This window comes from Protopterus annectens, chromosome 4.part1, assembly GCF_019279795.1.
Source record: "Protopterus annectens isolate FY-2018-M chromosome 4.part1, PAN1.0, whole genome shotgun sequence".
Lineage (NCBI taxonomy): Eukaryota > Metazoa > Chordata > Ceratodontiformes > Protopteridae > Protopterus > Protopterus annectens.
This window is the reverse complement of record NC_056734.1, coordinates 771,580,725-771,606,428: the sequence shown is the minus strand read 5'-3', so window position 1 is coordinate 771,606,428 and position 25,704 is coordinate 771,580,725. Positions and strand designations below refer to the sequence as shown.

The following is a 25,704-nucleotide window of genomic DNA, read 5'->3' as shown; positions in this document are numbered from 1 at the left end:
GGCTACCAGTCTGGAGGTGTGCGCATCTTTATGAATATGGAAACACCTCCACCTTTGGAGCTTCGGTCCAAGTTCTGGGGCCGAAAGGTGTGGAATGAGTTATAGCCTGGTAGTGCAGGGGTGCTTTCTGCTGCTTTGAACAAAGTCTCTGTTACAGCACAAACGTCGATGTTTCTCCATTTTAAGGATTGCTTCGAGCAAGTGCATTTTGAGATTTAGACTTCTAGGGATGAGCAGCATGACCCTCAGATTGCATTTTTTTGTAGCCGTTACGGTAGTAATTTGGCCTTTAGATGTGTTCCTATAGATATCTTGTGGGTAGACAGCTAACTTGAGTAGAATGATTTTGAGAATGTGTACAAGTAATAACACAAAGCAATCCTCCGAGCTTTAAACTGTCTGGTTTATACCAAGTAATGGGGTGTTTTCATCTTTTTGTGCTTTTTTACTTGATTTTGAGAACATGTACACTCTACTCTGGTTAGCTGTCCGCCCACAAAATATCTAGAGGAATACAACAGTGGATTACTTCAAACAAAAAGACTTTTCCTGTTTGCTTGTTGATCCTGGAGAGAACCAGCTACTCCACCAGGTTTGGACAGCCTACAAAACATCTTCTTCATAATAGATAGCCTATATTTGTTTATTTTTCTGAGTAAGAGGCGGTGCTCTCTTAAATGGACAGAAACTGAAGTAAAGGCTAGAGAGACTAGGGTTACATAATCAGGCCCTGAACAAAAATTACCAGACCTCCAGTCTACTTGAGAAGCTTTTTTGTACTGAGGGGGGTAGGGGAAATTTTCTCTTTTGAGTATATTTTTGGAAGGTCTCCATATTTTAAAGTTGTAAGGGTAGTAGAATCAAGAGGCCAGACCTCCATATAGGATTTGGAGATACCCCACCACTACCACCAAAAGTTGGTTAATACTTCCCCTCACCCTCAGAGAATAATTCAAGGTTCTCCCTTTTCTTAAAGGGCCTGACATAACAGACTGACAGGATATACCTGAATCTGTTGCTTTGGCATCTTCTGGAATCATGCCAGAGGGGCCAGAAGAGCCAGGCTGACAGTCCAGGAGCTGTAAAAGCACCTCAGTGGAGATATCAGATCATGATGACAGGGAAGAGGGAAAAGTTACAGTTTATTCAGAAACCTCTATCGCAACTTTTCTTCTGAGTTGGGAGGTCTGATAGATGAAACAGTTGCCATAGTGTCTCACACCAGTTCCTTAAGGTGATTGCTTTGAAGAAAAAGTGATAATGTAGCCTACTCCTATCGTTTTGGGAGTAAATGAAAACCATATCTAAACTGAACCTTGTATTGTGTTCATCTCAAACAAAAATGGGTACCCTGGTAGGGAATCTGTCTACCACATGAGCATTTACCCCTCTTGACAGACATAAGCAGTTTTTAAATAAGCTTTTCAACAAAAGGGGAGGCTCCCCAATTAGGATACTTATTGGCTTCACAGTTTAGCTGAAGCATACCTCTGAAACTTACTCCACTAAGGTGATGAGAAAAGGCTGCATAAACAAATACAACAAAAGCTCCGATTTTTTTATGCACCTGTATTTCCCTCTTATACCAGCACACTGTTTTGGGCTAAGCATGGCTGTATGGCACACAAAGGAGCCCAAAGCTTTGCAGACTGGCCAGACAGCCAATCACTGGCAGAATGTTTCCCATATAGTTTTGACTAGTTCAGTTACCAAGGAAGAGTAAAAGATGTAGGCCAACCTAAGTGGGGCAATCTGAATGTCAATCACCTCTCTCAAGATGACACATTCTGTACCCCCTCAAAAGGAAACCAGCCACTTACCCAATAGTTAAAGCCAATTCTCTCTCTACATCTAGGCATGATTCTGGGTAAGACTGGATTTCACTCAGCACCAGAGACTCGCCATTTGACATTTGCATACTGAACTCCCAAGAGATCTCTCTGTATGGCCTTCTGTGTACAGTGCCTCCGGTCATTCATACCTATACGAACGGTCATCAGGTAATAGTTAATTTGCCTGTCTAATAAACTCAAGGACCCTTGTGATGTCCTGGCACTGGTAGGGCAGTTGTAATCCTGTCTTTGTCCAGCACAAGAAATATCAGTTTGTTAGAGTCATCATTGCCACACTTCTCCTTAGATGCTTAGACTTAAAGGTTTTCAGTCTGACTCCCTAAGTTAGAGGATAGTAGAGCAGAGTTGCTTTGGCTTACTCCCAGTTCCTGGAGGTTTGGGGTCAGATTTAATTTTTATTTTTTTTTTTACAATTTCATCGTACACTGGTTTAGTATAAATGAGTTTGTGTGTAGTTTATTGACCATCTGTGAAGGAAAGTGGTGGCTTCCACATTACCTAAATGAATTACATCTGATACACATTACATCTTGTTAATCCAGTACAAAGTGCAAAAAGTGCAATACAGGCCAGCAGCAGAAGGGATAAAAAGGTAGACTGGATTTTTGTTTGTCAGGTGATCCAAATTACCAAGGATTCTGGTCACTGGAATTTGGTTCCCTGCAAGCACTTTTGAAGTCCACAATGCCATAAATTGACTGTGCCAATTCTTGCAAGAGAAACTGAATAAAAAACTAGTATACCACTAAATTATAGCCATAAAAACAATAGTTACCTGCTATGCAGTACAACTTAAAAGTTACACATAAAAACAATGGAAACTCAGCCATAAAGTCCAAGTTGAGAAGTACTGAAAATACCACAAACATTCAGCTATCTAATATGAGCTGCAACTTTTGCATCAAGAAACAAGTGGACAGGAAGGTGGAAACAGTGCACAATCATAGAGGGGAGGTGGAGTTAAACGACTGAGAAAGTTTCATGTGGCAACTGGTCCTAACATCTGCACTGCAATTCCTACCAGTTCCTGCAGTCAGAACTCTACAAAGCCATATGAAAGTTAAAGAAATGTTTTCTGAATACAGTATTTCTAAAGCACTGACCCTAACGGACCTTTTTCAGACCCAGGCCCAGTAGTACAAGACAGTGAATCACAAAATTAAAAAAAGAAATTATGTACTCACCATAACGTTCCATGTTTGTTGTCCTTCATCTCGCCTTCCTTCTTGCTGGTTGGGTTTGTAGCAGATCCTTGGCTCAGACTCGTCCTATTTACTATAGCTAGAGAGCTTTTACTGGCTTGAGGCTACCCCCTTATCCCAACATGCCTAGTGGCAGATACCCAGATCTCGTTTGTAATAGCCCACACTAGACATATATAATAAAAAAAATACTAAGCTCTTATACATCAAGGTAGGATGGAATGAGGAAAGACAAATGTATGGTTAACTAACCTGGTATGCCAGCAGGAATCTCAGCCAGTGTAACCAATAAAGAACTCCTCTCGAACCTCCAGGAAGGGGGAAGGAGGGGGGGGGGGGAATGCAAGAAAAAAGGCAAGATGAAGGACAACAAACATGGAACGTTATGGTAGGTACATAACTTCTTTATGTTATGTTGTCCCATCTCACCTTCATTCTTGCTGGTTGGGCCCGCATCCCCAGCACCTGGTTCTTGGGTGGCTCACTGGAGCAAACTCTTCAGGACCATGGAACCAAAGGATGCCCTATTCCGGGAGACCATATCCACTTTGTAATGAAAGAGAAGGGTAAGAGGATTTGCCCATGTTGCTGCTGCACAAATTGAAACTAAAGGCAATTTGGCTTGGAAGACAACAGAGGTGGCTAAAGCCCTGGTTGAATGTCCTCTGGGCCTTCCTGGAAGCCTCTTTTCATGCAAACCATAAGAATAAGAGATAGTGCCTGCCAGACATTTTGATAAAGTCACTTTAGAAACTGGATAACCTTGCTTATTGTCAGCAAAGGATATGAACAATTGGTCTGATTTTCTGAGGTCTTTGGTCCTGTGTAAATAAAAACGTAATTGTCTATGAGCATCCAATTGGTGTAATCTATACTCTGCCTTGTTGCCATAATTGGGGAAGAACACAGGAAGTTCAATGGATTGATTTAAGTTATACTCAGAACAAACCTTTGACAAGTAAGAAGGATTGGTCTTTAGACTATCTTTGTGAAAAATGAGATACGGTGGGCGAATAGACAAAGCATGTAATTCAGAAACCCGTCTAGCTGTGGTTATAACAACCAAGAAGAGGGTTTTACATGATAGAAACTTCAAGGGGCAAGATGCGGCTGGTTCAAAAGGAGGCAGAACCATTGAAGCTAAAACCAAGTTTGGGTCCCAGGGAGGAGGAGGTTCTCTTACCAGGGGCCATAAAAGTGTTGCACCTCATAAGAATGCTCTGCACAACTTATGAGACAATGTTAGAACTAAAGTCATCTACATGAAAATTGGAGATGGCAGCCAGTTGGACCCTAACAGTACCTGCCAGAAAGTCAAGAATCTTGTGAACAGAAGCCATAAAAGGATCAATGTTATTACTCTTGGCCCAATAAGAGAACCTCTTCCATTTGCTAGTGTAAATCCTTCTGGTAGTGGGCTTGTGGGAGGACACTAGGATGTCTTGTACAGCAGGGGAAATGTCTGGGAGCCTGGCTAAGACTGGAAGTGGAGTAACCAAGCAGTCAGCTTGAGAGTTTGAAGGGATGGGTGAAGCCCACCTGACTGATGCGTCAGGAGGTCTGGAACAGGGTCCAGTATCCAAGTCTCCAGTTGAAGGTGATGGCGAAGAAATGGAAACCATATCTGACAAGGCCAGTAAGGAGCAATGAGGATGAGTTTGCAACCCAATGATTTTGTTTTCTGAAGTACCTCTGGAATGAGGGGGAAAGGCGGAAAAGCATATAGTAGTCCCGGAGGCCAATCGTGAACAAGTGCATCCCTGGGTGACTGTCCCAGTGGGGGACTAGGGCGAAGTAGCTGCTGCATTTGTTGTTTAGGGGAGTGGCAAAAAGATCGCAGCATGGCTGGCCCCATTTGCAGAAAATCAAGTCTGCACCTTCTTGCTTCAGGGACCGCTTGTGAGGCATGAGGATAGCCCCACTGAGCCTGTCCGCTATCATGTTGGATTTTCCGGGAATGTGCATCGCAATCAGAAAACATTGGGAAGACATCGCCCATTGCCATACTTGAAGTGCCTCCCAACACAAGGGGTAAGATCTGGTTCTGCCCTGCTTGTTGATGTACCATACCAGTGACAGTCTGTCTGGACTGCAATGGTCCCGGTAGGTAGAGAGTCTTGATGTGCTCGCAGTGCCAGAAGCACCGCTCTCATCTCTAGAACACTGATGTGCAAATGGTACTCGTGAGGTTGCCACGTTCCTTGGACAGTCCGTCCCAGATAATGCCCCCCCCCCACCCTATCTGGGAAGCTCCTGTGGTCACTGTGGCTACCGTAAGCGGGTCTAGAAAGGGTCTGCCCAGAGTCACCTGGGGGGAGACAAGCCACCATAGTAGGTCCTTTTTGCAAGATTATGTGATCAAGATCATTGGCAAATCTTGGAAAGACGACTGAGCGAAAAGCCGCTGTAGAACCCGCATGTGGAAGCATCCTAAAGGAACTAGCGTAACAGCTGCAGCCATTGAGCCCAGTACTTGTAAGACTTGTCTTGCCTGAACTCTCGTCTTCTTTATAAGAAAGGAAACTTGTTGACACCCTGTCTTGAGGCAGTTTTGCTATCATGTGTCTTGTATCGAAGTCTGCCCCTATAAAAGGTAATAGACTGACAAGGCAACAAGGCAGATTTTTCGTAGTTTATGGTGATGCCTAACTGGGAACAAGTTTGGATTGTGCTTTGATCAGTTGATGCTCGGTGGTAGCAGTAAGGAGCCAGTCGTCTAGATATGGAACCTGGAATCCTAGAAGCCTTAGGTGAGCCGTGACCACCACCATACACTTGGTGAACACCCCGAGGGCTCTGGAGAGACCAAAGGGCAGGGCTCTGAACTGATAATGACTGGCTCCCAGCCGAAAGCGTAAGCGTAGGAATCTCCTGGATTGCCTGTCCATTTTTATATGGTAGTACGCATCCTGGAGATCTATGGAGCACATCCAATTGTCCTGACCCAAGAAGGGAAGAATGGACTGCAGTGTCACCATCTGGAACTTTGTCTTTTTTACCAATTGGTCTCCAGTCCTCTGTCATTTTTGGAACTAAAAAGAATTTTTGGAACTAAAAAGAACCTTAGTTCCGGATCCAATTTGGTCTGTGCTGAGATCCAAGATTGGTCTCTAGTCCCCTGTCATTTTTGGAACTAAAAAGAACCTTGAGTAAGTTCCAGATCCAATTTGGTCTGCAGGGACATCCCAGATGGCTCTTTTTTCTAGCAATCTTTGAACCTCTACGATTGCATGATCCCGAAGACTGGGTGGAACATCTGGGATAGAACGTTTTGTCTGAGGGGAACTGAGAAAAGGGAATTTTGTAACCCCTGGATATTTTCAACAGTACACGTTTCTCTCGTGATAGATTGCCAGGTTGCTAGGTACAGGGATACTCTGCCCCAGACTGCCTCGACTGCCTCCAGAGGTGGACAGCTGGGCCTCCCTTCAGGAGTGCTGGAAGGGCCTAGCAGAGAAAGTGTATGTCGCCCTGCTGTTGCAGACCCCCTCTGCCACGAGGGCAGCATCAATTGTTGTTTCCCCCTCTGCCCCTGAGGGAAAAAAAATCACCACGTGTCAGGCGAAGATCCCTGGGATTTTTGGAACCACATTTTTCCACTCTTCTGACCTTTAAGATAGGGTCTAGATGGAGTGGAAAAAAGGACTCCAACGGCATAAAGAGTCTTGCCATCCTGTTCACACCTGGTGAGTCTCTTTTACCTGAGGCCTGAACAAGGATGAGCCATCAAAGGGGGTGTTGGTAAATGAAGACTTAAAGGGATCCGCAAATTGACAAAGGCGCATCCAGGAGTGTCTGCGTAAAGCTACTCTGGTACCTGCTGCCCTACTCGCTCCATCTGCTGCACAAGAAATGAGCCTCATGGAGGAGTTAACCACAGAGGTCAAGGTCGCAAGCTGGGAAGTTGTCCTGTTCGCAACTCCCTCAGCTGTAGGATCTTGCAGGGTATCTCCTAGCTCCTTCAAGAGATCCCTCTGAAGTCGTGTGAAGTGTGACAAGTAATTCAGCGACCAGAGAGTAAAGGTTGCTGAAGAAAATATACACTTCCCATACCTGTCCATCATACGAGACTGTTCAACGGATGGACAGATGAAGTTTCCGCAAGTTCCTTCTTAGTGGCTGCTGCCACCACCATGGCATCAACAGGGACCCCTATGGACAGGAAGGACTTCTCTTCTGGAGCTGTAATACAATTTGTTAGGTCTCCTCAGAACTGGTTCCATGGTCTCTGAAGCGCTCCATGCCTTTTGACTCACTACAGACAAAAGTGGGTCGAAAGGTGGAGACACCCAAGAGGTGGAGGGTCGGGAACCAAATGCGTCCAGGTAGACAGACTCATCCTCAGAAGGGGCTAAGTACTTCCAACCACCCCTCTGTCTAAGGATTTCCAAGATGTCTGAAAAGGAGACATCCTCAGAGGGGGACTGTGTGGACCCTTCCGACTCATCCAAGTCTGTATTCCAAGGGACCTCCTCCAAATGTTTAGGGGAGGTTTCGGAAGAAGTGGGGTCACCCAATGGGGCATCCTGGGGCAGAGGTTCCCCTATGCTTGGCAGGAGGAGGGACAAGGGCATTCCCCTATGCTTGGCAGGAAGAGGGACAAAGGCAGGCACAGGCACTGAGGGAGAAGACGACAGCAAACCAATAACCAAACGAAATACAATTCCTTTGGCAAAAAAGCCACAGAAAAATCCTTCTAGAAAACTTTAATAAAAACAGGATTGAGCGCTTTCATAAGACTGTAACACAACTTCAACAGAATCCAAACTCTAACAACCAAATTCCCTTTAAATAAGAACAGTTAATCACCTGACCTAATTAATTCTTAAAGTCCTAGCACAATTATCCTACCAAATATGTACTAACATTATATAATTGTAATTGCACCAAGGGATACAATAAATCCTAATATACTATTTAAATAAATATGTTGCAAAATGTAAATATTAATTAAATAGATAAATCTAAAATTCTGTACATATATTAAAATTGTTGTCTGTTCCTAACTCGGAACCGATGGCTTGGAGTGTTTCTCGGACACTTTGGCTGGCTGAGGACCCTGAGACGAGGAATCTTGAGGGTTCTTCAGGAGGCCACGTAAAATAAGCTTATATTTTCTCTCCTGCAGGACTCTGAAACTGAAAGCGTGACAGATCAAGCAAGAGTCCTACAGGTGAACAGCCTAAACAATAAACGCAACTCATGTGCCCGTCCGTAAGGGACATTTTCTGGCAACACGAGTCACATTTTTTAAACCCAGAGGATTTTGACTCTTTAGACATAGTAAACACTAAATTTCACAGAGAAAAACAGAAAACTATCACCAACAGCTCTACAACAAGTAATAGCAAACAGGCTGACAACAAAAAAGGAAGAACCTTATTACATTATTATTTATTCATTTTTTTTTTTTTTTTTTTTTAAGGGAAGGAGGAGGAAGGGGGAGAGCCTCTAACTTAAACGGCGACTCCCCCAATGGGAGAGCCTCTAACTTAAACTGCAATCCCAGAAAAAGGTGAAGAAAGGGAAGAACCCTCTAATTTAAATGGGCTCTAAGGAGAAAGCAAGGCCTGAAGAGAAAAAAAACATACCAAAAAACACAAGTAGAGAAAGGGGTCGTTGGACTAACGGATGGGGGATGATACACACTAACGAGTCAATATAACTACTACATATTAGAAAAAGTAGCAATAACTAGAAAAAAAACACAAAGTGCTTACCCTGAGCCAGTAGCAATCACGACGCACCAAGCGGCAAATGAGATCTGGGTAGCTGCTGCTAGGCATGATGTGATAAGGGGTAGCCTCGAGCCAGTAAAAGCTCTCAAGCTATAGTACATCAGCAGAGTCGGAGCAGAGGATCGGCTCCAAACCCAACCAGCAAGAATGAAGGCGAGATGGGACAACATAACATCATATGTTAAAAATCGAACAAGACAATTGACATAAAAAAAAAACAAACAAAAAGTAAATGCGTGGATAAACTATTTAACTGTAATTTTAATCCTAAATTATTAAGGAGGTCACCCATTCAATACAGATGGAGGAATGTAGAAGAGTATAACTGATCAGGGTGGGAGAATTAAACAAGGAGAGTTTAGATAGCAAACAGAATTGGTTAAAATAAATACTACTGTATCATAACCTAGACTGGGGAAGTGCCCAACACAATGGTTCATTTACCCAGTTATACAAATGTTATTCCAATAGTTCTCAAAGTAAACAATATCAATAAACAGAATGTGCCCCTGATTTACAGCCTACTGTCCTTTGCTATATGGTTTTGACCATGGTTTAGGAATGAAAAGGTTGAGAAAGAGAAGGCTTCCTACAGAAATCCTGGCACTCAAAATGCTAAGTGACAAATGAGACTGAACCCAATGGAGAACAGCGACTCTTACTTTTCTCCTTAAAATTTATTTGGGGGGGGGGGGCAAGCCCCCCCATGCACTCCCAGATTTTGTACATATACAAACTCGGAGAATGCCATACCTTGGAGAAAAAGGGAATACTCAAAGAAATGGAATCTCTGACTTGGTATATACAAGTCAGACCTTTCGACCATTCAATCACCACATTTCGGGACTTGCCCTAGCAGGTCCCAGCATTTGAAATGGTTACCAAAAGGGAATGTGTATACAGCAGTGCATGCATGTACACATATTGCGATGGACCCATGTCCCAAAGACAGCTTCCGTGCCTTATGCCCACACAGCCAGGGCTCAAAGCAGTTGCCTTCACAAGCCCAAAACAGAACAAAGGTGTTATAAGAATGTGAATGAATGAATGAATGAATGAATGGAGAAAAATCACACACAAAAAAATGATTCTATCAAAATGTGTATGCAATGTCAAACGGTTTTGAAATGCAAAATAAACACATTTTTTTGAGGATTACAGTGTATGGATAGCCATACAAAAATTTGTCATGGCTGCCCACCCACTCAGTGCTTTACATATTCTATCAACCATTTTCTGTAACTATTACTTTTATTTTTGCCACTACTGTATTCACAGCAAGCTTCAAAGAGCTCTCTTTCCAGGCCACCCCTCCAAATGTGTGTATGTATGGCGGGGTGGAATCAAAGATTTCATACTCCCCTGCCCAGAAGCATGTGGGGCCATAATCATCAAATCACGCTGAAGTTATATAATATAATCCAACACTATATCCAGAAGGCCAGGCACTGCCGCCCTGTCAGAACAGAAGTAACCATACAGCTTATCCACAACTCAATTACTGCATACAAATCACACAACACAGAAGTCACTAAAGTGCAGGATATGAAAAACAAGTCTACACTAAGTCAGCGGTATACTACTAGACCACAAGATATTACTCCACAACTGTTCTTCAGAAGGCAAAAAAAAAAAGTTTCAAAATAGGAACATTACCTAGGCTGTTCTCTGGATATTCTTGGTACAGATCTACATTGTTCTGCATCAGTTTCTCTGGTCTGGACTGAGCTCAAAAGTTGTTTAATATGCTGTTCTCTAGATTCATCCATGCGTACAACAGCTCTCTAAATAAAAACAAACAAACCTGCGTTAATTTCATGAAATCAGATTTATTCATTTACTCAACATATACCATTTTCTGCAACTGATTAAGAGCCTTAAGAGCCTTAAAGCATTAAAATGACTATGCACGGAAAATCCTTGAACCACACAGAAAAATGTTTGTGGAGCCATCCTCTGTATCAGACAGGACTAAGGTCACAGCCATTAAGACCACTTGACACTCCAAACTTCCCCAGGTTGTTCTGTACCTTCACACATGCAACACCACCACTGAGCAATTTGCCCTCTCTAGATCTTAGCTAGCCACATAATAAAATGACAGGTGAAGCAGAGCCAGGTTACAACTGATAGCCCTACTGCTACACATCTATTTTACATGTTTAAGGATCTAATTTTAATATATGAAAGAAGTGGGTTCATCCACTCAAACTGCTTTGACAGAATTCTCAATCTCTTCCCAATAGGTGGAACCTAGAGCATTATACCCTTGTTAACAGAGATCCTAAAGGATACTCTCACCTGAAAAAATGTGGACTGATTTATGCTGTATCACTTAGTGTTCAAAGAGAATGAAGTAATATCTGCACAAATATTGGCAAAATGAAAGTTATACATTTGCTATACTGACAGATCCGAGTTATCACTGGCCACCTCAACTGATGGGACTTCTGATCTGAACAAATCAAACATCAGATCCTTGGGGCTTGGGCTCCTTCTGTTATGCACAATCCACTCCATATCGGGAATGCCTCAGACAGAGTTTGCCTTCCAACTACAGAAACATTTTATTTATGTGCATGTGGTAGAGTTATCACTACAGGCCATTTTATTGCATGCTGAACCACAGGTGTTTTTCATTGCAGTTCCAGTCTGTCCAATTATTCAATGGTCTTAATTAGTTTTAACTGACCATTACTTATCGCCCCTTCAAGTTTGTGCAACCCTGGAGTTAGTGACAATTTGTTAGGGGGATGGAGTTAAGGAAGGCTGAGGACAGAAGGGACAACACGCATTTGCTGACATACTAACTACATAATTTTCATATGCAATGCTGTCTCTTCCTCCAGTGCTCAATTGATGGGACAGAGTCCCCAGCTACAAAAACCTTGGGAGGTCTCATAAAAGGATAATTTGAAGGATGGTTGAACCAAAGTAAGCTAGCAACCTAGAATCCAAATCTAGCTTCTAATGGAATACAAAATGTATGCATATTGAACCAAGAAGCTGCTGTGCAGATAGCAATAGGTACCCTTTAAAAGTAGGCTGTAGAAGTAGCAACTACCCTGGTACAGTAAGCCTTGGGAGTACCAGGCAATGTTATACCGTATTCCTTATATACACACAGATGAAATGCATTCATATAGCAATCTGGATGAGATTCTCTTTTGACACCCCTTTTCCCAATGTGACTGAAAAGGATACAAAAAGTTGATCTTTCTAATAGCTTTGGTACGGTGCAAAAAGAATGTCAGTTTTCAAATGTACATCAGACATGAAATGTATTCCCCTTTATTGGAAAACTGTGGGAAGAAAAACAGAAGGTTAATGATTCAATTCAAAGCAAATTCTGAAGCCACCTTGGGGGAAAAAAGGTAGGGTTAGTCCAAAAAAGCGATGCCCTGTCTTTATGAAAAATCAAGTAAGCTGGTTTGCTGGAAAGGGCTTTGAGCACATTTATCTTAGTCACCAGAGAGAGTCTGCCAAGAAAGGTATTTCAAGTAAACAGCAGCAACAGGCTCAAATAAGGGATCTTGTCAATGCCATGAAGAATGGCAATATCCCAAAGTGTTAAAGGATATCTTGAGGGAGAACAAATGAAAAAATGTACCCCTTAGCAAGGCTTTACATAACTTCAAGGAAGCAATTGGAGTCTGTTTCCCTTCCCCTCACATGAAAATTTGAAATTGCAGCCATTTGAACCTTAATGAAGTAGAAAGACCAGCTTAAAAAAACAGAGGGAGAGCCCAAAAAAAGTATTTACATCCTTGCTAGATACCCATATATAGAATCTTTTCCCATACGGTTTAACATACCTAGTAGAGAGGTTTGTGGGAGTATATCAGGATAAACACAAACTGGAATAAAAGCTTTGACTACCTGACCCACCACTGGAATTGGAGAAACCATACAATTAACTTCAGGGCTATTATGTCCTCATGGGGAGTGCTCGAAAAGGATCCAGCATCCAAGCTGGACTTAACAAGGCCAAACATAGGAAAACAATTTGTGTCAAGGCCAAAAGGGGGCAATGAGGATTACTTTTTCCTAGCTCCACACTGCTTTTTGCAAAAAACTCTTGTGCGAGAGGACTAGGAAGATATGCATCCAGAAGACCCAGGGGGCAATTGTGGACAAGATCATCCCTCACAGCTGATACATGATGTTAGAGGAAGTGAAAAATAGGAAAAGTACAGTTTTGTACCTACCATAAATGTAGATGTTCGAAGATCCACATTGCTGCAGTCCTTACATATGGGTAATCTGCTGTCCTCGGTCGGCCCGAATACCAAAGTATTAGGCTGACGTCGGTCAAGGCGCTTAAAACTGACATCAGGACGTCAGGGTACAAAAGCGCATGACCGACGTCATATCCTCAGTCTTTTCTTGCCCCAGATGTCAGAAGGCCCTAAAAAGAAAGGCCAAAGCCAAAAGACAGCAAAAATCAACCAACCACCCCTGCACTAACCCTATTTACAATATTTACAACCCAAACCACACAACCACCTCCAACTACAGAGGGGAAGGAGGGAGGGTAAATTGGACTGCAGCAATGTGGATCTTCGAACATCTACATTTATGGTAGGTACAAAACTGTACTATGTTCTTCATCTCACATTGCTGCAGTCCTTACATATGGGTAGAATCCCAAAGCAGAGGTAAGGGAGGATGGCAAAACTATAAAGCATTAGGAGCTGCCAAAATGCCCTGTAAAATTGCAGTGGCAAATCCAGCCCTAGATTTAGAGTAAAGTGGAAGGTGGTAATGCTTAGAGAAAGTATGCACTGAACTCCAAGTAGCTGCCTCCAAAATATCTTTAGTAGCCACCCCTTAAAAAGCTGTAGAAGTGGCAGTAGCCCTAGTGGAATGAGGCCTAATCCCAGCTGGAATCTCCTTACCATGATGGGAATAACAGAAAGCAATACAAAACCAATCCACTTAGAAATAGTTTGTTTTGAAACAGGTTTGCCCTGAGAACCCAAAGCAAATGAAACAAACAACTGCTGAGACTGCCTGAACCCTTTAGTTCTGCTCAAATAATATCGCAACTGTCTGTGTATATCCAAAGTGTGCAAAATCTTCTCCCCTTTATTTTGGGGGTTTGCATAAAAAGTAGGCAAATGAATAGTTTGGTTTAAAGCCACACTAGAAACCACTTTAGGCATAAAGGAAGGGTTAGTACAAAGACACCCTATCCTTGTGGAAAATTAAGAAAGGCTCAACCGCCATAAGGGCCTGTAATTCAGAAACCCTTCTCGCAGAGGTAATGGCCAACAAAAAAGCAGTCTTCCATGATAAATATTTCAACTCTGCAGTCGCTGCAGGCTCAAAAGGTTGTAGAGTGAGTTTATCCAACACAAAATTGAGATCCCAAGCAGGAGTAGGAGCTCTACGTGGGGGTCTTATATTCTTTGCCCCTCTAAGGAATTGCTTAAACAAAGGATGAGAAAATAAAGGTGGGTCACAGTCATAGTGAGCAGAAATTGCTGCAGCATGAACCTTTATAGAGGAGAAGGACAAACCTTTGTCCAATAATTCAGTAAGGTATTGAAGAGCAACACTTAAATTAGGTTTAGAAACATCAAAGTCCTTTGCTGTACTCCAAATCAAAAATCTCCTCCATTTATCTGCGTAGACTTTCCTTGTACTAGGCCTTCTGGCCTCCAAAATAACATTCAAAACTTGTTGTGGAAGCTGAGACCCTCCAGGGTTTAAAACAGAATATGCCAGGCTGTTAGATGCAGAGAGTGAAGTTTGACATTGAGTAAATGACTGTTCTCCTGAGATAGCAGGTGTGGAATCGAAGGCAAAGGCCATGGAGGCTCCCGTACCAGACTTCTCAGTAATGGATACCAGTGCTGTCGAGGCCAATCCGGAGCTATTAAAATCATGGTTGGCTTGTCCTGTCTGACCTTCAGGAGTACCTTTGGGAGGAGAGGCAGTGGTGGAAAGGCATACACGTGAAGATTGCTCCAATTGAAAGAGAGAGCATCCACTTTCCAAGCTGTGGGATGAAACCTTTTTGTGCAAAACTTTGGCAGCTGGTAATTTAGTGGAGAAGCGAACAGATCTATGTCTGGAGTTCCCCATAACACTGTCAATTTTTGAAATACATGAGGATCCAATTTCCACTCGTGGTGATCCATAATTTGTCTGCTCAACACATCTGCTAAGGAGTTCTGTGTTCCTGGCAGAAACCTTGCCTGAAGATTTAGCTGTAAACTGAGAGCAGTCTCCCACAAAATCATTGCTTGTCTGCATAGAGGGTAAGAATGTGTCCCCCCTTGCTTGTTGATGTACCACATGACAGTTGTGTGGTCTGTTTGAATCAACACCTGCCCTGGAAGAAGTAAATCCTTGAAAGCTATCAATGCTAATTGGACTGCTAACATCTCCTTCAAGTTGATATGTAAATGTTGAAGTCTGGCAGGCCATGTGTCTTGTACCCATTTTCCATTTAGATGAGCTCCCCAAGCTTTGTCTGAGGCATCTGTCGTTAGAATCTGACTCGCCTCTGGTCGGGTCACAGAGAGTCCCTTGTTTAGGTGACATTCCTGAGCCCACCACAAAAATTCCTTTTGAATGCAAGGTATTATCTGAATGACAGTGTCCATATCTTGGCAGTGTTGCGTCCATACATTTTTGAGATACCATTGTAGCTTCCTCATATGCAGTTTGGCATTGGGAAGTACCAGAATACAAGATGCCATGAACCCCAAGGCTTGAAGGACTGTCCTTGCAGTCAGCCTGGACTGACGAGACAATTGATGGAAGTAAAGAGAAAGATTCTTTTGTTTGTCCGGGGTCAAAAAGGCCATCTGGGATGCTGTATTCAGTCTCACACCCAGAAAGCACATGTCCTGAGAGGGTACTAGACTGGACTTTATTTCGTTCACAGAATACCCTAGGCATCTTAACACTGCCATCACATACTGTAAATGATGAAGAAGTTCGTCCTTTCCTTGAGCCAGAATCAGGCAATCGTCCAAATAAGGATAGATTTGTATTCCTCTTAGCCTGAAGAAAGCTACCACTGGAGCCAGAACCTTTGTGAATACTCTGGGCGCAGTAGATAAGCCAAAGGGCAATGCAGAGAACTGATAATGAAAAGTCCCAGCCCGAAAACGCAGATACTTCCTGCAACTGGGCCTGATAGGAACATGAAGGTAAGCCTCCTTGAGATCCAGAGTCACCATCCAGTGATCCTTGCCCAGCAGAGGTAAAAGCTGTTGTAACGTCAACATTTTGAACTTGGGAATGTCCAGATATGTGTTGTGGATTAGATAAATCCACAATTGGTCTCCACGTGTTCCCTTTCTTTGGCACTAGAAACAGGCGAGAATAAAATCCTAGGCCCATTTCTGGCAGAGGGACCGGTTGTATAGCTCCTATTTGAAGTAGTAGAGAAATCTGTTTGTGAGCCTCTAGTCTTTGCTGAGGAGGAACGTCTGGCATGCCTTTGAAAGGAGGTAAGGTATGGAAATAAAACTTGTAGCCTTGGTGTATGATATCCAATACCCATTTGTCTTGGGTAATTAAAATCCAATTTTCCTTGAAGAGTGCCAACCGTCCTCCCAAAGGTGCTGCCAGGCAAGAAGGATATGGCAGCTGAAAAAGTAGGTCATTGGGCCTGTTTACGAAAGGACTGGCCCCTGCCCTCACTCGAAGACTGTGCAGGTGAACTCCATGTTCTAGGTCTGAAGGAACTCTGAGCTCTGCCCCTACCACGTCTAGATCTACCCCTAGACTGAGAATCAGAAGAAGGATACGTCCACCCCTTAGCAGGCCAATTTCTACTAAACTTTGGAGGCTGAACTTGCAAAAAATCTTTAACAGTCTGCATAGACTTAGCCTTGTCTTCCAATTTCTTCAAGACTGACTCCACAGGTGGACCAAACAACACTTCAGACTGCAAAGAAGAGGCCTGCAAAGCATCAAAACCACACTGTAAAGAATGCTTACCCACCTGTTCAGAGACATGCACCAAATCTTGTAATTCTTTACAGTCAATGCCTTCTGCCAGAGCATCCACCTTAGATTTCAATTGCGAAAGAAGAAAATTTTGATATTTCAACATATGAAACTGGCAATTCAAAGCCCTCATTGCTAAGGTAGAAGATGTATAGACCTTCTTTCCCCATCTATCCAAAGCTCTGGCCTCTTTATCTAGAGGAACCGGATTCTTTACAACAGAGGCCTTGACACCCTTAGGTCCCTGACTAATAGTTTCTGGGTCCGCCCTAGGACTCTTATAGAGATATTTATGAGCCTCAGGCACCCTGTAATACCTATCCGGTTTAACAGGCGCAGGAGGCAGAGAATCAGGATTAAGTGAAGCCTCTGAAAATACATCTTGCACAACATCCAGAACAGGGGTATAGCTAAGGGCCTATGTTGAGGTAAAACAAAAATTCCCTAAGCCTTTTCCGTGAATCAGAGAAGTCCTGACCTTCCCACTTAAAATGTTCCCTCATAGAATGAAGAGTCTCTGAAAAGAAAAATCCTCTGGAGGAGAAGCAGAAGGAGTGGAATCTTCTGCATCAGAATCAGAATAAGGAGTGTACTCCTGCAAGTCTTCAGCCGAAGACTCTGAAACATCCGAAGCCTGTTCAAAACTTTCCAACTCTGGCTCCACCCTAGGCCTCTTATCAGGAGGGGGCAAAGAACCTCTAATCAGAGTAATCAAATCTTCTGCCATTTTAAGCATGTGCTTCTTAGGCACAGACCCTGCTGAACTAGGACTGACACCAACAGAAGCTAAACCTGGCCTGCCTCGGGAAGAAGCCTTGGAAACAGAAGGAGAGGGTCTAACCACCCTGGGAAGGGAGGGGAATACAGAAACCTGAGAAGCCCCTTCAGCCTGACCTGCCTCGTGAGAGGCCACATCCTGCAAAATCAAAGTCTCCCCCTGAGACTCCAGAGAAGCCACCATCGGAACCACCGGTTCCACTGAAGCCTCTAAAGAACCGGCGTCCGGAACGGACGACTCATCTTGCCTGGGTTTAACCGCTTTGTCTTTGCACTTCTTCGTGGAAGCGGGCGGAGTATCCGACGGCATATTATAATTGCACCGCTTACCGAAGACCAGCCTAGCACAATCTAACCTTCGCTTAATAGTGCGCTTATTAAACCTAGCACAAAAGCGACACCCAACTACGTCGTGCTCAGGCCCCAAACAAGGAATGCACAAAGAATGATAATCCCTATGCGGTATCTGCTTCCCACAAGAAATACAATTATTCACTTTTTCTGACATCCGGTAATACACTGAGGCAAGAAAAAACCAAAATATTCTACGGGTACTTAGCCAACTTGGATTCGGTCTGAAACTCCGAACTCGAAAAATTTCAGAACGCCGAACGGCACTTGCAACGCTGCTTCTGCATCGGACCATGCGGCAAAAAAGACTGAGGATATGACGTCGGTCATGCGCTTTTGTACCCTGACGTCCTGATGTCAGTTTTAAGCGCCTTGACCGACGTCAGCCTAATACTTTGGTATTCGGGCCGACCGAGGACAGCGGATTACCCATATGTAAGGACTGCAGCAATGTGAGATGAAGAACATCGGCAAGGCTGGCCCCAGTGGCTGAAAATTCAATCCACCCCCATTTAAGAGACCACTCATGAGGGACAAATATGGGCCTGCTCTGCTTATCAGATAATACAATGGATTTCCCCAGGATGTGCGCTATAGGAAAGCACTGACAAACCCTCATGGCTTCCCAACACATTGGTAAGAGCATGTTCCCCCTTGCTTGTTGATGTAAACTGCCAACATATTGTCAGTCTGGATCAAGATCACACCTATGGGGAGAGAGTAATGAAAAGCCTACAGCACCAGGAGGACTGACATCTCCAAGACATTGAAGTGAGGACCGACACTGATCCCCAAGACACTGATGTGAAGGGGGACCACTTGGCTTGGACCATCTTTCACATAAAACAGTCCTTCACCCCAACTGGGATGCATATGTGATGGGGGACGACAGAACAAAAGGGCAACCTTGCAAGGACCAAGGGAGAATCTAACCACCACTGAACATGACATATGCAACTGAACATGACATATGCAAAGGCTAGTTAGGCAAACGGGAAAGTGCACTGGTTGAAACTACACTAAGCACTGAACTTACTGTCAGTGTCCACCAAAAAATCCTCATGTAAAATCTGACACAAGGATCTAGGGTGATAAGACTGCCACTAACAGTTCTAATATGAACGTGGCCGGGGGGGGGGGTGTTGGCTTGATAGGGGAGAACTACTGATGCTAGATGAAGCGTGAAGATTCTCTATTCTGGCAATCTGGCTATCTGCAAGGTGATATCCAGGTAGGCCCCAATGAACTCCACTGCTCCGACAGGAACAATTTTCAATTTTGCCATGTCAATTGTGATTCCCAGACAGAGCAAATCTTGAGAATGGAGATTCTGGCTTGAAGTAAAAGATTCCTTTAGAGAGCAGTCACAAGCTAATTATCCAGATATGGGAACACAGAATCCTTGCAGTCAGAGATAAACTGTAACAACTGTCAGGCACTTGGTGAACACCAAGAGGTCTGCACCAATGAAGGGCTGAACTGGAAATGACAGACTCCCAGCTGAAAGCAGAGGAACCTACTGCAGAGTCTCAATCATATGAATGTGGTGGTATGAATCCAGGTGGTCTATTGAGCATATCCAGTCATCCTTTCTTAACAAAGGCAGGAAGAACTGAACTGCGACCATCCAAAACTTTGTTTACTTTGTGTATTAAATGTAAGTGACTGGAGGTCCACGTTCTTTGGTACCAAAAAGAATCTTGAGCAGACTCCAGAATTATGGTGGTGTGGTAGACCGCCTGGAAGACTCCCTTGTCTAGAAGCTTCTCTCTTGTGCTGCAGCATTCCTTTGCAGGATTGGAACATTGGGAAGTCTTTTTGAATGGAGGGAGAAATAAAACAGAATGAAATTTGATAACCTCTGGCAACGATTCCTTGCAAACAAGAATCTTGGGTGATGGCTGTCCAGGCTAACAGGTGCCAAATTAAATGCCCCCAACTGCTTCCAGAGAGCAACAGTCAGGCAAGCCTTCAACAGCGCTGAAAGAGCAACTTCTGTTATTATTTCTCCCTCTATCTGCGGGAGTCTCTCACTAGAAGCATCAGGAGCAAACCCTTCTTGTACCCTTTATAGTTCAAGAGAAAGCCCATGGAGCAGCTAGAAAATGTATTCCATCCTGCTCACTTCTAGATAGCATCTTTCACCTCAGGTCCAAAGAGAGTGGAATCCTCATAAAGGGCATTAAATGAAGGATGTTTTGAAGTTGTAGAGATGCATTCAGGAGGCCAGTTAACAGCTATGCTGGTGCTCACTGCTCAACATAAAACTGGCCACACTGGAAATTAGGCACATGAACACATTTGAAAGGGATTGGAGGGTAGCCAGCTGCATATCCACCAATTTTTGGGCTTCTGCAAATAAGGAACCCAAAAGGGACTCAGAGCTCCTCCTTGAAGTCTGTCATGAGCAAGGTAGCTCAGTACTCTTAGTAGAAAAAGTTAGCTGAAGCATACATCTGCTTTCTAAATCTGTCCAACACCCTGGATTCCCTGTTAGGGGGTAGACAGCATAGTTCTCCTCTGCTAGCCCCTTCTTTGGTGGCTGCTGTGACCACCATGGAACCAACCTTAACAAACTAGCTACTTGCTATAACAGCATTGCCCGCTTTGCCACTGGGAACCCCTATAGAACCCATCACTGTCTTAATTTGAAACTTTTAGGCTGGCTAGAACTACAAAATTATCTTATAATCTCACAACTCACTATCGCCCACAAAATACTGTACCAACCTGACAATACCCCTATACTCTCACAACTTTTAATCCCTTACAATAATCTTAACTCCCTTCGTTCCTCTTGTAAACTATTGACCAGATCAATAAAGTCTAACAACTACGCCGGCGACTCTTTATTCACTAATACTATTGGTAGAAGATGGAATCTGTTACCTAGCGATATAACACTGATCACATCTTTTCCTCTTTTCAAACAAAAACTCAAGCTATATTTCCAAAAATCACTGGCTCTGTTCCTGTAGTACACCAGACTGACATTCTTCTCTACCCTTTTACTTTACCTCTACTTTTTCCACTCCTCTTACTTTCAACTTGCCAATTAAGCTACCTCCTAGGCTACCTTTTGCCCAATGCATGGCTTCTTTTGCTCTACCTGCTTCTCTCGGCTCTCTCCTCTCTTCTCCTTGTCATTTCTTTTTCTCCTTACTTTCTTTACTGTCTACTGCTTCTTCTTTTTTTTCCTAGATTTCTCCACTACTCCTTAACTTTCCCTGTCTCTTGTACTCTATCTTTATTCATTTTCTTTTTGATGCTATTTATCAACAGCCTTTATCCTATAATTATAATGCTCTGTAACTGACTATGTATTTTTCTTTGCCTACTGTAGTTTTTATGTAACCTGTCCTTTTTGGACATTTTTCTATTTTAGTCATTTTTTACAAAGATGTCTACTTCGTTCTATTGTGCTTTTTTTTTTTTTTTTTTTTTTTGTGTGTGTGGAGCTTTTCTCCCCGGGCCTCTACTGAAAATGGACATATATCCAGCTGGACTAGCCCGGTCAACAAATGGAATCCACAATAATACTCTTATTCCTGAAGGGACTATACCACGGGGAAAGGCAAATTTTAAATTGAGCTTATGGGGAATTGGTTCAACCGCATCCAGTTCCTTCCAAGGCCACCTCAAAACCAGACCAGTTTGTCTGAGGGAACGGCCACCAAGGAAGTAGTAGATGGATCAGCCCCAAAAGCCTCAACAAAAACAAATTTGTCCTGGTAAAAGGGCGATGGATCATTCCCCTTTACGTCTTAATTCTAAATATCTCAAAAAAGGAGACTCAATGGGAGGGATGGGGGAACCCTCCCCTCATCAAAATCAGTATCCTCAGTGAGGGACTCCAGGTGCCTCATTTTACACATGCTTTCAATGTACTTCCAGTTGGATGCTCTAGGGAATACTCCGAAGTAAACAGGAAGTCCACAAACAACATGGACTGACAAGGCCTCAAGGGGCTGGCTGTCCTGAAGTAGCAGGAAGAATAGGCAGAGTACCAGAAAGAAGCCAGCAGGGGAAGGGGCAACTCCAAGTGGGAGAAACATGTCTTGTCTTTGGACAGAGACCTCTCACGAAGGCTGAGGCTGGTCCCAAAGCAGTCCCTGTAGGTTCCGAGGAACCAAATGAAGGCATGCTTAGAGAACCGGTTTGTCTTGGCTCTGAAGCAGACCCCAAAGCCGAGCTGTTGAGAGCCAAAGCACCTAGTGGAAGGAACAGATCCCAATGTTTTGCGGTTGACTCCAAACCCCTCCCTCCAGCTCTGGGAACAGTCTAGTTCTAAAGTAGTAAGAGTTGAAGGAGTTAAAGAAATTGGTCAGAGTTGAAGAAATCCAGTCTTTCAAATCTGGCCAACAATTCTAGGTGCCAACTTGGATAAACAGGTCAGATCACAGGAGTCAGTCATAAGAAGTGAATGAGGAGAACTCCTCCCGAACCCCTGATAGTCAATGCAGAGAGGACCTTCCAGTTGGATCTGGATCCTCAAGAACTTCCTCATTATCCTGTCCATCTCTACTTTGAACAGGCTCCTGGATGACATCATCAACCTTATGAGGGGCCATAGATGGTGGCATGAAGATCCTTTGAAATTCTCTATCTCATTAAGAAAGGGAGATCAAAGTCTAAGGCTCAACAGTTCTGGAGAAAACCTGCGTCCAGAAAAAGGAGGGGTTGGAGAAAAAAAAAACAGTCCTGACTAGAAAAAAAGGGAGGGAAGTAATACAGTTATATAAAAATTAAAAAGTTAACATCTGAGAGAAGAGTAAAAAAACAGCAGTAGATGTCAGATCCAAAGACCCATCAGTTGAGGATGGATGGAACAGGCAATGCATCCTGTTTGACAAAGTCTATGCAAGCCGATATAGCCATGCCTTAAGTAGTAAAGACAAGGGCTTGTAAGGACAAATATAACAAAACTTTAGGCAGTGGAACTGCCACTTAGCAAGAGCAACAATAATGTTGGAAACCTTTTATTCAGGAGACTCCAGATCAAAGGAAGCAGTTGGAATCCTGAGGGACTTGTCCAGTCTAAGTCAAGTGCTCCCTTAACAGCCTACAGGCATCCAAGCAGGACAAGTACCCTGATAGTTGGAAGTAAATATTATGGTTTAAGATTACTTTGGGAGTTTTTTTTTTTTAAACCTGAAAAAGATTTGTTACAAACAAGACTTATCTTACAGAAAATTAGAAAAAGGCTCTACTGAATGAAATTTCACACATCTTCGTAGGAATGCCAGCCAAGAAAAATGGTTTTCCCAAGGCAGAAATTTTAATTCAGTTATAGCCACCATCTCTATACTAGCCAGAGTCATCTATTCCCACGAAGATGTTCAGCAGCCAAATCTTTTTTCATAAAAGTCAAAAAAAGAATGTTAACCACAGAGGATATTCAAAATGGTAGTCACTGTGACGCCTGTGTACTGGCCCAATAATCAAGGAAACTCCATCCTCACCACTAGCACCAGTGAGGGACATCCACATTGGGTGGATGACAAGTACACACAGTAAAGTACAATGTCTCAAGAGCACACAGAGATCACAGTCAGTCTGGGGCTGGTTTCTCCCTCCCTCTCTCTCCAGATCCCCAATAAGACTCCTCACTGGCACAGCTATAGGGTTCAGATCTCAGCCAAGTAGTTAAGCCAAAATCTCCAGCACCCTCTCTGTCCAGCCAGTGCTTCGTGTCCCTGCCCAAGAGCTGACACACACACACTGAGATCTGATTTACATACAAATACACAGACACTCCTGGGGAAGGCTGTCACAGGTTCTCAAGCTATGCCCCCTTCTGCCCAGACTAAGGTAGTACTGACTGCCACTAACCACCCTTATCAGCTACTATAAGGCCCTTACCAAAGGGTGACCAATTATACTGTGCAATGTTACTGTTATCCAATTGGCAAGAATTGAAGGCTATTTAGGAGTGGCTTGCACAGTATCACCAAATACATGCAAGTACCCAAGAGCTTAAATATCTCTTAAATCCAGCCACAATTAAAAACTTGAAATATATTTAACAATAAAAGCACAAGAAAATACTTAACTCACAGTCACAATAGAGATAAGAAATCACAAAAAATACTTTAAAACAACATTGTAGGACAGTCTCACATAAATACAGAAAAACATCTAGACTGATCCGACTATTTTTCCTACCTCTGAAAGATACTAAGAGCCAAGTCTTACTTACAGAGCAAGGCAAAGTCCTGGCGAGATGACGTGTTCAGGTTCAGAAACAAATACAAAATGCACCCTTTTTCTCAAGTGTATTATTAATTTAAGAACCCTCTCCATTACTGCTTGGTTAGTTAGAGGACATCACTATTTGACACTTGCATCTAGTTGCCTGGCTAAACAGATACCAACAGAATTTAACGTGTGTCTGCCAGAAATACTTCTCTCTCAGACGTACAGCTGCTAGGAAGTCACAGAGCAATGCAAAACACTTTACATGTGAAACCTAGTAATTATCTCTGTCTTAAGACAATAGAAAGAAACTCCTAGCCTAGATATCCTGTCTCTTAGCTGGAGATAAACTGAATTTATAACATCATAAAATTCTTTACTTAGCCACTTATTTCTTAGAGTTGTGCAAGTTAACTCTGTATATTCCAATTTCTACTAGGCATAGAGTTTATACACATTTCTGATTTCTTCCAGCAGGGTGCACTGTGGTTACAATCTTGAAGGTCAGCACATAACAGTTTTCTTAAATTTCTAAAACAAGCTTGTGGATCATACTAATATTTACAATGACAGATTTACAAAATAATATCTAGCTGGATTGGTAGCCTTTACAGTCACATGCAATTAAATACCATCCAAGCAGTACAGTATGGCAGGAGAAGAAGAGTGGCATGCTCCCTTAGAGCCAAACCAAACCAAATAATGTTTTGTCACAATTTTTTTAGGAGCTTTTTAAATACAGTTGGGTAAGAAAGCTTACACCAACAGTAGATGTTTGAATGATCACTACAGCAGTAACTTCAGCTATATAGGTTATATCCTGCTAAGGATAACAGCCATCCAGCTCCCAAAGCTTAAGGGCACCTTCCATGACCCTAAACTGTTACCAGTTTAAGCACAGCTGAAGAGCAGTTTGGGTGCAAAGTCCTTCAGAACTTTCATGCCAACTGATACGGGGAGGCTTGAGCCTTGAAAGAAGTGACACCCTGGCAACAAGATATACAAAGAAAATGAGGAGGGGTGGAATGGCTACTGCAGCAGTAATCAAACATCTACCTTTATGGCAAGTTTAATAAATGTATCATGTTCATCATTTTATCACTGCTGCAGTAGATTACAATAGGTTATATCAGTGGGAAGGAGGAATGGTGAGAATCTTCCATTGGGACTGCCATTATCATCACCAGATAATGGATAGCCCCTGCAAAGAGAACGTTCCCTTGATAATGGCAGTCCCAAAGGAAGAGAAGGGGGAGATCAGTTTGTAATGCTTCACAAAATTAAGACACAGCATAGCTGCTGTGTTTTTAAACAAGCCTACAAAAATAGCTAAAGTTCCAGTGGAAGAGCCTTCACGACTTGTAGTAAATGCTTTCTGGTTGCATTAAATGTTTTGGTCTTGGTTAAGCTATCTAGCAAGTGTAGTCAGTTGGGTCTTCTGGAAAAAAAATGGGCGCCTTCCATACAAACTTGCTTTTTTTAATCCACATACTAAAAAAAATAAAAAAATCTGCAGCAAACCTCCACAAATATTTCCCGGAATCAGTATGAAGAAAGAATTCTGTACCAGTTTAAAATCTGACCCTGCTGCAATTTTTAGGCATGAAAGTAGAATTA

The 25,704-nt window shown here is 43.0% G+C and overlaps 1 protein-coding gene across 1 annotated transcript in view; it reads right to left on the bottom strand.

Moving 5' to 3' along the window:
* Positions 1–25,704, bottom strand: part of DHX36 (DEAH-box helicase 36) — a gene marked incomplete in the record, with an annotated part of 1,900,459 nt that overhangs the window by 1,853,794 nt on the left and 20,961 nt on the right. Inside the window, 1 exon segment of the mRNA XM_044070516.1 lies at positions 10,450–10,577. Within this exon segment, the coding sequence (XP_043926451.1) occupies positions 10,450–10,577 (128 nt within the window).